We start from the raw sequence: 13,655 nt of genomic DNA on the forward strand, positions 1-13,655 counted from the left end.
CTAGGAAACCCTGGACCTCTTTGACGTTCGTAGGAGCATCCCATTCGACGATAGCGTCGATCTTCTCTTGGTCCATCTTGATGCCGTCTGCGGTAATGATCAAACCAAGGAACTTGACTTCGGTCTTCTCAAACTCGCACTTGTCGATGTCGAGCTGCAAGCCGGCGTCTGCGAGCTTCTGAAGGACCTTACAGACGTGCTCGCGGTGCTCCTCCTTGGTCTCGCTGTAGACTAGGATGTCGTCGATGTAGGCAGTGCAGAACTGATCGAGGAACTCCTGAAGGATGTCGTTAATGAAGTTCTGGAAGGTACTAGGCCCGTTACAAACGCCGAAGGGCATAACGAGCGACTCGAACAGCCCGTAGCGAGTACGGAAGGCTGTGAGATACTCGTGTCCTTCTGCCATTCGTAACTTGTTGAACGCAGCGATGACATCGAGCTTGGTGAAGTACTTGGCCTTAGAGAGGCGCTCGAGCGTCTCCTGAATCAACGGTATTGGGTAGCGGTTCTTCTTTGTAACAGCGTTCAAGCCTCGGTAGTCTACGCAGAAGCGTAGACCACCGCCGGGCTTCTTGACGAACATGACGGGACTGCCAGCGCTGGAACGGCTCGCTCGAATGAACCCCTTCTTTAGGTTCTCTTCGAGGTATCTCTTGAGGACGATAAGCTCTTCTCGGGACATGGAATATAACGGTCCGAACGGTGTCTCTGCACCTTCTTCTAGCTCAATCTTGTGGTCGTGAGGGCGATGAGGAGGTAGCTCGTCTGCGGCTTTAGCATCGAATACGTGGAGGATGTGGTGTGCCCAAGGAGGGACCTTCGTAGCAGGGTCGGTAGGTGTACGCTTCTTGTCGAGCTTCTCGAGGGCGATGTCGATATCGCGGAGAGAGGCGGCGAAGACTTGAGCTTTGGGCTGCTTAGCAGCAGTGGTGAAGGCAGCGGCGTTCACCTGGAAGATCTTGGTATACTCAGGACCGCGCTGAGGCGGCGGAGAAGGCGGAGGTGCCGGAGGAACTTCTGGAGGGAAGCTGACAGTAAGGGAAGTCCAGTCGATGATAGGTCGGTGTCGTCTGAACCAGGGGAGGCCGAGGATAAACTTCTGATGCGGTAGGGACGTAAGGAAGCTGGTGATCGACATACGCTTGCCTCCGAGGGTGATTGACGTGTGTACAACATGAGTAATCTTACCAGTGGTAGTCTCCGTGCCGTCAAAGAGTTCAAGGGTGCGAGGGTACTTCAGTTCCTGGGGTTCGAGGTTGAGAGAGGTCGCGAGTTTATAGTCCATAAAAGACTCGCCTAGTGCGCCAGTGTCCATGAGAGTGAGATTGGAAGAAGAGAGTTTCTTTGAGCCGATATTTACATTCGTGACGAACGGTTTGCAAGCGTGGTCCTTGCCCGTCTCGTCGTACAGGTCTAGCTGTGCTGTATTGATCCTCAACTTCTTTCCTCTCTTCACTTTCGGTAAACGTTGTTCTTGGTCTTCATCGCGTCGATGAGGAAGACCTAGGCTTTTTCCTGCTCAGCGGGAGCAGCAGGAGCAGGCTCGATAGCGCCGACAGCGCCGCGAACCGGGTTGCGGGCGTTACGGGCAGCGAGCTGCGGACACTTGGCTGCGATGTGGCCTGGACCGCCGCAGTAGGTGCAGAGTCCGGCCTGGCGACGGCGAAGCTTCTCTTCGGGAGTGAGCTTACCGTTGACGAGGCCCTGGACTCGAGGGACGGCGGCACCAGCGCTGAGATCCATAGCGTCACCTACAGAGACGGGAGGGAGAGCCGTAGGAGCGGCGGCGCCTAGTGGAGCAGCGAAGTGGCTTCCGGGACCACGAGGCTGACGACCTTGAGAACGGGAAGCGAGGAGAGAGGCGGTGTGTTTCATGTTGGAGTCGAGGCGCTGGCAGGTCTCGACGAGCTCACGGAAGCTCATAGCACCGACGTCCTTGTCCTCGAGGGCTCGAAGAAGCTCTGCTGACAAACCACGGCGGAGAGTGCTCTTCTTGGTCTCTTCGTTGTAGCCGGTGAACCCGATGTCGCGGTTGAAGGCCGCGAGGTACTCGGCGAAGCTCTTGTTCTTCTGGAGGAGGTTGTGGATGGCGTTCTGGGCGGTGGCTCTACGGTCTGGATCACCAAAGGCAGCACGGAGGTCCTGCATCAAGGTGAGGACGTCCGGGCAGCCGATAGTCTGCGTGGCGTTGTCGATGTAGTGTTGTACCTGAGCCGCGGCGTCTCCCCGAAGGAGGGAGAAGACGTACGTGACTTTGTCCTTCTCTTGCGGAAAGTGGTCGGCATTAGCCAACAGCTTGATGGTGAGCTGTGTCTCAAATGCCTCAAACTTGCTCTTGTTGCCGTCGAACTCGTCTGGGTCGTTGACCTTCTTGGAGAAGTGCTGGCGGCGGTTGTCGTCGGCGTGCGGGGCGAGGTTCTGGAAGGTGTTCACAATACCTTGAAGGTATGTTGCTTGGTTGTTTGCTTGCTCGACCTGCTGGGCGGTCTCGCGGAAAGAGGAGACGGTGCGGTTGATGAGAGCGTAGGCGGTGTCGGGGTTGGCGTTTGCCCAGGCACCGAAGGCAGCGGCGTTCGAGAAGGGGATGTCAGTCCACTCACTGAAGTGGAATGGAGTGTCTTGGTTGTCGAGGTTGACACCTCCATCGGTGGCGTGGTCACCCATGAGGATGACTCGAGTGGTTGACGGTTTGTTGGTCTTTTGTGATGTCAGGGCGAGAGCCTGGCCTGTGAGATGCAAGGGTGAAAGCGAGAATGCAGGTGCGAAGTGCAGATGCAAAAGGGTATGGTATGATTGCTACACAAAACAAAAGACGAAGAAAGCAAGAGAGGCCTGGGGAAGGCCAGATATTTATACGCGACCCTCGCGAGTGCGTGTCCCCGCATCAACAGGGCTAACCCGTGCGAAGCCGCGCTCAGCAGCTTTGCTCAAAACCTTATTCCAACCTGCCCTACGTTCCGAGTCTTCCACGTGCTTCTTCCAGGGTCCAGCGCAGTCGCGGGTGCTCGCGGGAGTGCCGTGAGTCACACAGTCACGAGCCGAAGTGAATCTGTCAAGGTTTGGTAGAGGGGTGAATTTGGAGGGCTGGGTCCCGTAGCGAATGTTGCGGGGCATGTGATTCTTGGCGCTCACACACCAAGCTGGACTGTCACTTCTTGACGACTTCTGAGCACTCTGAGGCTCTTCTGTCCCCACCTTCTGTACACTCTGTGGGGAGACCATGACATATATTTACTACGTAGTCGCCTAAACGCTAAGAGCTTAGTATAACGCCTACCTCGAGTAGAGATATAATAGGTATAAACCGAGACGATAGCGCAATAATTAGGAGAGGTCTAGACGTCGAATAAGATATAAATATCGCTTAGTGCCTTTAGTATCTCCTATTAAATAGGTACGGATTACGTAGCTATAGAAGATAGAAATTATAGATTATATAAATAAAGAAGGTCCTATTAGGATAACATACTTCACTACCGAGCGGGCTATACTACCGAGCGGGCCACTTTTGCTAAGAACTGTACTACTTCTATAGATATAGCTATATAACTACCATTATAGCGTATATTGTCTTTAAACGAGGCCAAACTGACCTTAGCTATCTAGGCTACGAAACGCGACGCGACAATCACGAATCGACTTGCTATAAAGGTATACGACGCGTCTCGAACTATACTAGGGTATCGATTAAATAGACGACCTCCTCGGGGTGACTACGAGCCTAATTCGAAGAAGCTTATAGAGCTAGAAGAGAGGGTAATACTTGAGTATATACACGAGCTGGATCTTAGAGGTTTCCCGCTATTAAAGGCTAGTATACTAGTAATAGCCGATTCATTACTATAAGAGAAGAGTCTTAAGCCCGCTAATCTTAATTAGATAGACAGATTTATTAGGCGGTATCGTAAGCTAAAGGTTCGTATAATACGTAGATACAATCGTTAGCGAGCCCTAATAGAAGATCTAGACGTTATCAAGAAGTGGTTCTTACTTATACGTAATATAAAGGAGAAGTATAGTATCCTTAACTAGGACACCTATAACTTCGACGAGATAGGGTTTATAATAGGTGTCATTACGTCTTAGAGCGTCGTTACGGGTTCAGAAAGGCGTAGTAGAAAGAGAAAGGTCGTTTAATAGGGTAATAGAGAGGGAGTAGAGAGATAGCGTATTAGATAGCTCTTATATAAAGCGAGATTAGTAAGCTACGTAAGTCTAACGAGGCCTTTATATAGCAGAAAGTACGAAAGCGTAAGTATATTCAGTCTAGAGGGTCTCTAACCTTCGATAAGGCGTCGTAATTAATACCTCTAGAGGATACTAGGAGGTAGGAAGTGAGTAGAGAGTTACTAGATAGTGTTCGGCTAGTACTAAGGCTACGACGCTATAAGCGATATAGCGAGTCGGGGCATAACGTACGTACCTATTAAGTAGACTTACTAGATAGCGAAGAATCTAAAGAGGAATTGTCCTCTGTTAAACAGGTACGAGTTGCGCAGCAGTGGAAGACGGCGGATCACACGAAAGACGAAGAAGGACCTAATGGGATAGCGTGTATCTACATACAGTATCGCCGGTATTAGTGTAGGTAGATGCTAGGTGTCCGGATGTTTGCCAGCCTATAGGCTGGCAAACCCTAGTCACGTGATCTAATCACATGACACACCCACACCTACATGCTTGTCCTGCGGCCTGTATGTTCTCAACACTCCCACTCAGGCCACATGGTCTCCTACAATCCCTTTACGCAAGCTGGAGCTGCCTTACAAAGTTTTGGAACTGCTGGCCATTGAGGGGCTTTGTTAACCCATCAGCAGCCATGTCCTTTGTATGGCAGTAGTCCACTGCAATCTTCTTCTGCCACCAGAGATGTCTGACATAGTTATATGCAACATCAATATGCTCTGACCTTTCATGCACATGGGCATCTTTGACAAGTGTCAAAGCGGCTTGGTTGTCACCCATGAGCTTGACTGGCCTTAGCTCGTCAACAGTGCCCTTGCTTGCCCTTACACTCGGCTGGAAAGAGCTCTTTCCCACCAGTTCTGGGCACCCCATTTCCCTGAGGACAGCAGCAAGAAATTGTGACTGCTTTGCGGCTGCGTTCATAGCCATGAACTCAGCTTCCATTGTTGATGTTGCAACAGACTTCTGCTTCCTACTCATCCAGGACACAGGTGATCCACAAAGGAACCACACGTATCCCAGAATTGAGACTCTATCCACTTTGTCCATAGCGTAGTCAGAGTCCGAGTATCCCTGGAGATTGCCCCCTCCCTTTCTATACATAAGACCTAGGTCTGGGTACGACCGCAGGTATCGGGAGAGCTTCTTCAAAGCCTTCATATGCTGCTGCGAGGGATCAGCAACAAATGAGCTAATTCTTCCAAGGGGGAATGCTAAGTCTGGCCTTGTCATTGTCATTGGCCACATCCAGGTACCATTGTGGCTCTGGTAATCCTGTTTGTTGCACCTCTCATCCATAGGTGCCGTAGGCACTAAATGCTCGTAGCTCTCCATAGGTGAGTGGGTTGGCGTAGCCTTCTCTCTAGCCATGTTCATCTTGGCTAAGTTAGCGTGGACATAGTGTCCTTGATCAAGCTTCAAAGTGCCTTGGGACCTGTCTCTTGTAATCCTCATTCCAAGGATCTTCGTAGGTTCACCAAGATCTTTAATCTTAAACACTTTTCCAAGCTCAGCCTTAAACCACTGAACATCTGACAGCTTCGGAGCTGCAATGGGTATGTCATCCACATGGGTAAGGACCATAAGGTCTCTATCCGTATGGATAAGTAGGCATGGATCTACCTGGGACTGGGTAAATCCAATCTTCTCTAGCTTCGCAACACAGAGCTTGTTCCAGTCTCTAGCTGCTTGCTTAAGCCCATAAAGGCTTCGTAGGACCTTGAACACCATGTTTGGAGGTGCTTCAACTCCTGGGGGTGGGATCATATAGATGTCTTCAAGAAGGCTGCTTTGGGTAAAAGCATTATTCACATCCACTAGGTGCATCTCGAGATCTCTCTCACATACTACTGCCATGAATACTCGGAGAGTATCATGTCTAACAGTAGGTGCAAAGGTCTCTTCGAAGTCAACCCCATATTTCTGTGAAAACCCTCTTGCAACTAGTCTTGCCTTGAACTCCTCAATGGCTCCACTAATCATTCTTTTCACATCAAAGACCCACCTAGAAGTAATTAGATTCGCACCCTTTGGCGGTACAACTGCTTCCCAGGTGTTGTTGCTTGCTAAGGCAATAAGTTCGTTCTCGATTGCCTCTCTCCACATATGTCCCCATTCGGGGTCTCCTACGGCTGCCTTATAGGACTTTGGGATTGGCACTTCCTGCTGATAGGCTATGGCCTGCCCAACAGCAGCAAATGCATGTTCTTCCACGTCGTTCAGAATCTCCTCTACCCAGCTCATTGTAGGGTCTAGATGGAACATCTGGGCGATAAGAGCCTTATGGTGTTTAGCCTCATGCTCTTCAGAGTTATCATCTCCGTCCCCCCTTGACCTCTTGTTGCCTGCAACCTGAGGTGGCGCTAGGTGTTCGGATGGGTCGAACTGAACGACATCTTCTTTTTCTTTCATTGGAGTACCCTGATCTCCAAACTTCTGGTATTCCCCAATGTCCTTTGGGGGAGGGGGAAGTTGCACAAACAGCGGTTGCTGTGGTGTTGATGACTTGGGTAGGTTCTGTACAGATCCACCGTTATCGGCCTTCGACAGTGTTGAAACCGCCTCAATATTTTCTCCTGGCCTTCGTAACGGTGTCTCTGATAATCCCCTATCGGAAAATTTCGCCCCAAAGGGCTTCCTCCCAACAGGATTGCGCTGTGGCGCTCGACTCGGCTGGTTAGTGAAGGTGATACCAAGATCCATATCTCCCCCCTTCTCATTCTCAAACCAGTCGACGTGACTATGCGCTTTTATTGCTTTCATGTCGGGATCCCAGAACAGCCATTGTTTTGTGGTGTTTTCTGAGTAGCCCACAAACACGGCTTCTTTTCCTCGGTTCATCAACTTGTCTCTCCTCAAGCCTTGAGGTTGGGCTCTTGGGTCTACATAGACCACAGCTTTGCATCCCCAGACGCGGAAATGGTCGACTGACGGTACTTGGCCAGTAAAGGCTTCTTCTGGTGAAAGAGCAATACCATCAATGATCGGACCATTAGGCAGTCTGTTTCTGATCACAGTCTGTGCTTGCAAAGCTTCTGGCCAGAACTCAACTGGCATGCCAGAGTCTTCAAGCATAGCCCGGACTGTGTTCTCAGAGGCTTGAATTGACCTTTCCACAGGTCCATTTTGAAGAGAGTTGTAGGCATCAGTTGTGTCCATCTGAGTGCCAAACTCCTTCTCCCACTCTTTTAGCAAGGCGAGAATTTCCTTTGCACCATCACTGCGGATCGCAGACAGAAAGCACCTTGACTGCCGTTCTGCCTGGACCTTCCAATCCCGTAGGGCTGCAGGAGCGTCGCTCCTGGCCTTCAAAGGGATTACCCACTTCTTCCTAGAGAAGTTGTCTACAATCTCAAGCCAATATTTGTATCCTAGCCTAGAGACTGCGTCCTGAAAAGGCCCACAGATGTCAATGGAGATGAGGGCCAGCCTCTCCCCTTTCCTCTCTGTGGCAGGTCCTTTGAACTTCCTCATGTTTGCAAGGGAGCAGACCTTGCAATTCTGGTGTTCAGAAGGAACAGGAATGGGATCTTTCTTGTCAGTGACTCTATGCAGGTTTCTTAGCAGTCCCTTGCCAAGGTGTGCACATCTTCTATGCCATAGCTCCCACTGATCTTCGGACTCAGTGTTAGCCATAGCGGTACCGTCACGTTCTTGAGAGCGTATGCCAGCATGCTGTGGCTCAAGAATTTCCGAGATCGAGTGGATAAACGGTACTCCTCCTCGAAGTTTGGTCTGGACAACGGGTTTACCAGACAAGGATTTTAGGGTGAAACTGGGTGGTTGGACAGCAAACTGTTGGCTGAACTGATTCCACGAAACAAGACTAACTCCAAGGCCAGGAACAAACAGGACATTTTCTAAGACAATTTGCTTTCCAGAAGGACCACCCATTACTGCACTTCCCATATGTGTAGCTTGTAGATAGCCACCCCCAACCTTGATCCACTTCCTCTTTTGAAGAGGCTTCAGTGTCCTGAATAGTGAATCTTGGTCAGTCATATGTGATGATGCACAAGAGTCAAGCAACCACTCGGACGAGGGGTACTTGCCTTTGGCTTCCACAGTGGAATGGGCAACCTCATCAACATCATCATCTCCTGATGGTATCTCAGGGTCTGATGCGTCTTCCTGGGTCGCATGGGCCCTTGCAGGCTTACTAGAGGAGGCCTTTGGCTTGCGGCTCTCCTTCATCTGCTTTGCAAGGTCCGTCATCACCTTGAGGACATCACGAAGGTTTGGTGATGATGACCTCCTACGAGGTGGTGACGGTTGTCTCTTAGCAGGGTAGGTAACCCTAGCTAGTTTGTCCTTGTTCCTAACAGCCTGCTGAGCTGCAGAAAGGTGTGGGCACTTGCTCATAAAATGGTCACCACCGCAGAGATGGCACGTGAGCTTGCCCTGGAAACCCTTCTTAGCGAACATGGCTGTCCCTTGATGAATCATTGATTCTTGCTTCTCCCTAAGAATTGCAAGAATGTCTTGTGGTGAGAGATTCACCTGGGCATCAATTGCATCGCGAATTGAGCCAAATGAGTCTGGCAGAGCTGCTAAGAGTTGCTGGATCTTTCTGTCCTCAGTCTTGATGTCTTGGAACTGAGGCGAGATTGAAACAGCCCTCCTTGCAATTGAGCTAAGCTCCTGCCAGGCGTCATCTATAGACTGGTCTTCTGTCATCACGAAATTGGTGTATTGCTGAAGCAAACTTCTTCCAGTAGCGAGAAGTCTTCTCTTATATTTAGCTTCAGCCCATTCCCACAACTCCTTCGCATGCCGGATCTCGTATGTCATCTCTTGGTCATCTGTCGACAGACAGATGTACATCTCATACAGGGCCGTTGCATTGTGCCGTCTGTACGATGCCTTCCTTATCGCTTGATCCAAAGGAAGGGATGACTCCGATGATGCAGAGGGTGTCGCTATAGATGGGGTTGCAGCGGGAATGTCCGTGATGATGTCTTCGAGGACCCAGTCAACCTGCTTTGATACCAGGTGTATTCTCATCAGCTTGAACCATGTTTCGTGGTTCTCTCTTGTCAGAAGAGGTGCTGCTCTCTTTCTTATAAACCCAGTCTCGTTCTCCATTTTTTGTAAGTTGAGGGACAGGTTGGCTGCCCTCAGGTAAAAGGATGTATTCGGTCGTACGCGATCGGATCGAAATGGGATAAACCGAACGCGAGGTTGATAGCGGAGAGGATGGCTATCCGCCGGGAAGAGGAGGAAAGTCGGTCGGTAAGGATCGTGTTGGTGCTGAGACACTGTAGCGTAACTCTCTCAGCAGAGGGGGTTTCTGAGACACTGCGGCTCTCTCAGATGGAACAGTTAGTCGATGCGAACGCGATGTCCGGAGAGCGACTCTTCTCAGTAAGCTCGCCCACTTGTCTGAGGTATTGGCACAGGCTCCCTGACTCGGAGTCTGACAGTGCCTCACTAGGCTCTTTCACGTCTTATATGCACCTACAGCGCGGCTGTAGCTTCCTGTGCAATGCGGGTGCGGCCTCCAGTCTGCCTTCCTTTTGTTCTGAAGAGGAATAACTCCAATACGACTTTGTCGAGGGTGAAACACCGAGTTGCTAACCCGGGCTCATAACCTGTTAAACAGGTACGAGTTGCGCAGCAGTGGAAGACGGCGGATCACACGAAAGACGAAGAAGGACCTAATGGGATAGCGTGTATCTACATACAGTATCGCCGGTGTTGGTGTAGGTAGATGCTAGGTGTCCGGATGTTGGCCAGCCTATAGGCTGGCAAACCCTAGTCACGTGATCTAATCACATGACACACCCACACCTACATGCTTGTCCTGCGGCCTGTATGTTCTCAACATCCTCCTAGTAACGATTCTATAGGATGTTGTCGTATTAAGATACCGTCGTAATTAAAGTAGAAGTAGTATAGTTCTTAGTAAAAGTAGCCCGCTCGGTAGTATAGCCCGCTTGGTAGTAAAGCACGTTAGCGTATATCTATATATAGTATCGCTAGTTAATAGTGTACGTCATATTAAGGATATAGGTGTCTAGATGTTTCCTAGCCCGGGGCTAGGAAAGATTGGTCACGTGATCACTGATCACGTGACTAAGTACGGGTCCACTAGACCTGTATATTTCGCCCTACTAGCCTATATATTCTTAACATCTCCTAGATTAACTTTGCCGTCTAGTTCTCGTACTTATAGAGCACCTACTTTTAAATAGTCGCGCCTGCGCGTAGTAGATACTATCTAATGTTCTACGATAGGTAATAAACGAGCTCTCAAAAGTAGGCGTTCTCGACTATACGGAAGGCGATATAGTAGTATATAATCTATCGGATAAGTAGTCGCTTAGATTTGTTAAACTTAGAGACTAACGCCTATATTAAAGTCGTCTACGCCGGATTAACGATAGGCTCTTTAATAACGGTAATAGGCTGACCCTACTTGTTTAATCTATAGATAGCGAGGTGAAAAAGTGGCCCTTAATTGCCGTTAATAATAGGCAGTTCTTAAGGCTTACCCTCTAGCTTATAGGTCTAGCAGTAATACACCTCCTTACTATTATCGTGCCGTAGTTACGACTCGCTATGTTGCTATACTGGAGAGGTCCGTTTACGCGTCCCCTTCGACTGTATCGCCTTCTTACGCGTGTACTCCTTGCTATAGAGCTTGAAGTAGTCCTTGTGCTTATCCGGATAGAAGTCTAGGTTCTTCAAAGAGAGGGTTATAATATCAGATACTGGGGCTCGATTGCCGGTAAATGATGGCCATGCGAAGGGCATTGTAGCGACAGTAAGGTGAAAGAAAGAGAGGTGAATACACACGCAAAACGCGTAGGTACGCGACTCCAAGATCATGCTAATTTAGCGTGTACCAACTGCGGATCAGCATCCTACTGGAGCGGCTTAGATACGGGCTCTAGGTTATATATGGATCTGGTTACCAAGGGCAGTGAGGTACCTCACCACTGGATAACCAACAGCGACAGCGAGGTCACCACAACCAACCAATAACCACCGGTTAGCACCACTAACCATTAGCAACCATACCAATAAGCTCACTGTCGCATGTGTCTGCTGGAATACTGCCGCCACAACAGCTCGAGGATCACTCGCACAACGCCAGGTCGGCTTCCTTGAGAGATCTCTCATTCATCGCATCTTACACACTGTACGCCCAGTGTATCCCAAAGCGCCCACACTTCCCAGCCCAGCTTCATACAACCAGATACAAACTCGTCAGCATCGCGGGCCCAATAAACAATCCCAGCCAGAAAATCGTATTCCCCAGAATCGCCTTCCCCTTCATGAGCTTACTCCTGCTGAACGCCACCAGCGGCATCTGCAGTAGCTGCATCCAGAACAAATACCCCCGAATCTTCTTGAAGATGAGCGCCATGCACATCTCATGCACCAGCGCGCTGAGTAGAAAAGTTACGAAGGTTGCGCCCACCTTGCTCATATGGAACGAGCTGATACTGCTGTGGTAGACGTGTCGTAGGAGGAAATTATGGACGGGCCGATTCCAGTCGCGGGCGTACTGATCCCAGGTGACGGAGTTCCACCAGTCGCCGTAGAAGCCGCGGTCCGCAAAACGGGTCACTTCAGCGAGGACGTTGAGGATGCATTCCCAGATGAGGTACCAGGTGAGGAGTTGCTCGATGAGCATGGGGAAGAGCATATCGGAGACGATGAAGGGGAATTCCTGCCAGCGTTGTTCGAGGGTCATGCCGGATTCCTTCATCTGGTTTGTTTTGGCAACGAGTGGGTAGATGTAGCCTTGTGAGACGACTTGCATTACGCAGAGGACGCCGAAGGTGGCGATGGTTTTCTCGGCGACGTACCACCAGTTTGTCTTTTCTTGGCGGGGGTAGTCGAGTTCGTAGACGAGGGTTGGCAGGCAGACGTATTCGGCCATGTTTGTGATCGTGAGGTTATTGGGGTATGTTTTCTGGCCGCCTTCGCTTTCGCCTTGTAGTTCTTTGTTGAGCTCATCGATCTCGTGTCGGAATACAGATGCGAAGGTGATCATCTGGTCCCCATCGATTGACCCCAGCTCGATTGCTGCAGCCACGTTCGCTACGTCCGACTTCTCAGTCTGCAGATTCGTGCTTGTGCGTGGACCCATAGATGGACGTCGTCGTTGGGTAGGTCTTGCCGCAGGCCCGTTCAAGTCTGTGCCCGTTGCGAACGGATCACCGATGTTAGTAGCGTTGGGACTGCTTAACGGAGATTGTACGGGCTCCATGGCTTCCAAAGCTTGCAGCTTCTCCTCAAGCAACGCCTTTCGCCGAGCGACACTGGAGAGGTAGCCATTGTAGAAGGCATAACTGTGCTGCTTCATCAGGAAGACCAGACCGTGTAGAGTCACGAAGATGGTATGCGTCCATGGCCACTCGCGGAAGTATGCCCATCCAATGATACCTCCAAGGTACGCACTCTGCCATAGGTTCTGAAGGATCCACCCACTCTTCGCCCAATTGATGTAGCCCTTCTGCACCAGCTTCTGGAGCAGCACGCCTTCGAAGCATGCTGCACACATGACTCCGTCCGTCAAACCCAGCACTATCACGTCCCGACTAAACATCAGCTTCATCACTTGATTGTAGCCGAAGATGCTGCCATAGTCTCGCCAGTTCCGAAGCGCAACCTGGAAGAAGATCAAGGCCATGCATAGCCAGAAGAGTGTGAAGAAGCCGAAGAATGGACTGTCGGCGCTCGCTGGGTTCTGCCGATCGAAGGTGGTGAACTGTCTGGTGAAGATGAGGTCTCGAAATCGATTCCGTGGCTTCTTGCCCTTTGCTTCTGCCTCTTCCCTCTCGATGCCTTTGCGCAGTATCGCCTTGATCTCCGGATCATCGGCTGTGAGGATGTAGCGGCCCTTCCTGTCTGTTCTCGCCAACTTGACTTGTATGCTATTCCTCTTCGCTGACGCGGCCGTATCGAGTGACAAGGAGCTTTTCCGCGCGGCACCTGCTTTGGTTTCGGAGTCCATGGCGGAGGGTCGATAGCTGCTGTCCAAGCTCTTTCGTGTGTTGAGGATGAGAGTATCTGGATCGATCTCCAGCTTGTCGTAGTCCTCGACGGACTCATCGGAGTCGTCTGATATGGCGGCAATGGTGACTCCCGAGGATCCGAGCGTGGTCTCATGCGCGGATCCTGGTGTGTTGGTCGGTCGTGCTGACGAGGGCCGTTCGCTGGTGCCGAGCTTGCCATCTGTTGTGATGCCATCTTCAGTGACTGTTGCCGTCGCTGTTTGTGCATGCAGTGTCTCTTTCACAGCAGGTGGACGGCGAGAAGCTGGTGGATCAGGGTCGGCCATAGCTGGCGAGGATCACGATGGAGCTTCGCAGGCTGGGTCGCGGGAACACATGCGTAACACATGCGCAACCCTGCAGTGCGACGGTGGTGATGGAGTGAATGCGACCTGCAAACCGAGACCCGCACAGGATTTGGCTGCCATCTTCACTGCTGTTCCACATGACAACTCTCACGTC

General features: G+C 50.7%; 1 protein-coding gene across 1 annotated transcript; it reads right to left on the bottom strand.

The window, feature by feature from the left end:
* Positions 1-11,374: 11,374 nt before the first annotated feature.
* Positions 11,375-13,480, bottom strand: CLAFUR5_08804 (Sterol O-acyltransferase 2; the record flags this gene model as incomplete). The annotated part of the gene is made up of 1 exon (XM_047907952.1): positions 11,375-13,480. The coding sequence occupies one exon, from the start codon at positions 13,478-13,480 to the stop codon at positions 11,375-11,377; it is 2,106 nt and encodes a 701-aa protein (XP_047766154.1).
* Between the last annotated feature and the right edge of the window lie 175 nt (positions 13,481-13,655).

Source organism: Fulvia fulva, chromosome 9 (genome assembly GCF_020509005.1).
Source record: "Fulvia fulva chromosome 9, complete sequence".
Classification (NCBI taxonomy): domain Eukaryota; kingdom Fungi; phylum Ascomycota; class Dothideomycetes; order Mycosphaerellales; family Mycosphaerellaceae; genus Fulvia; species Fulvia fulva.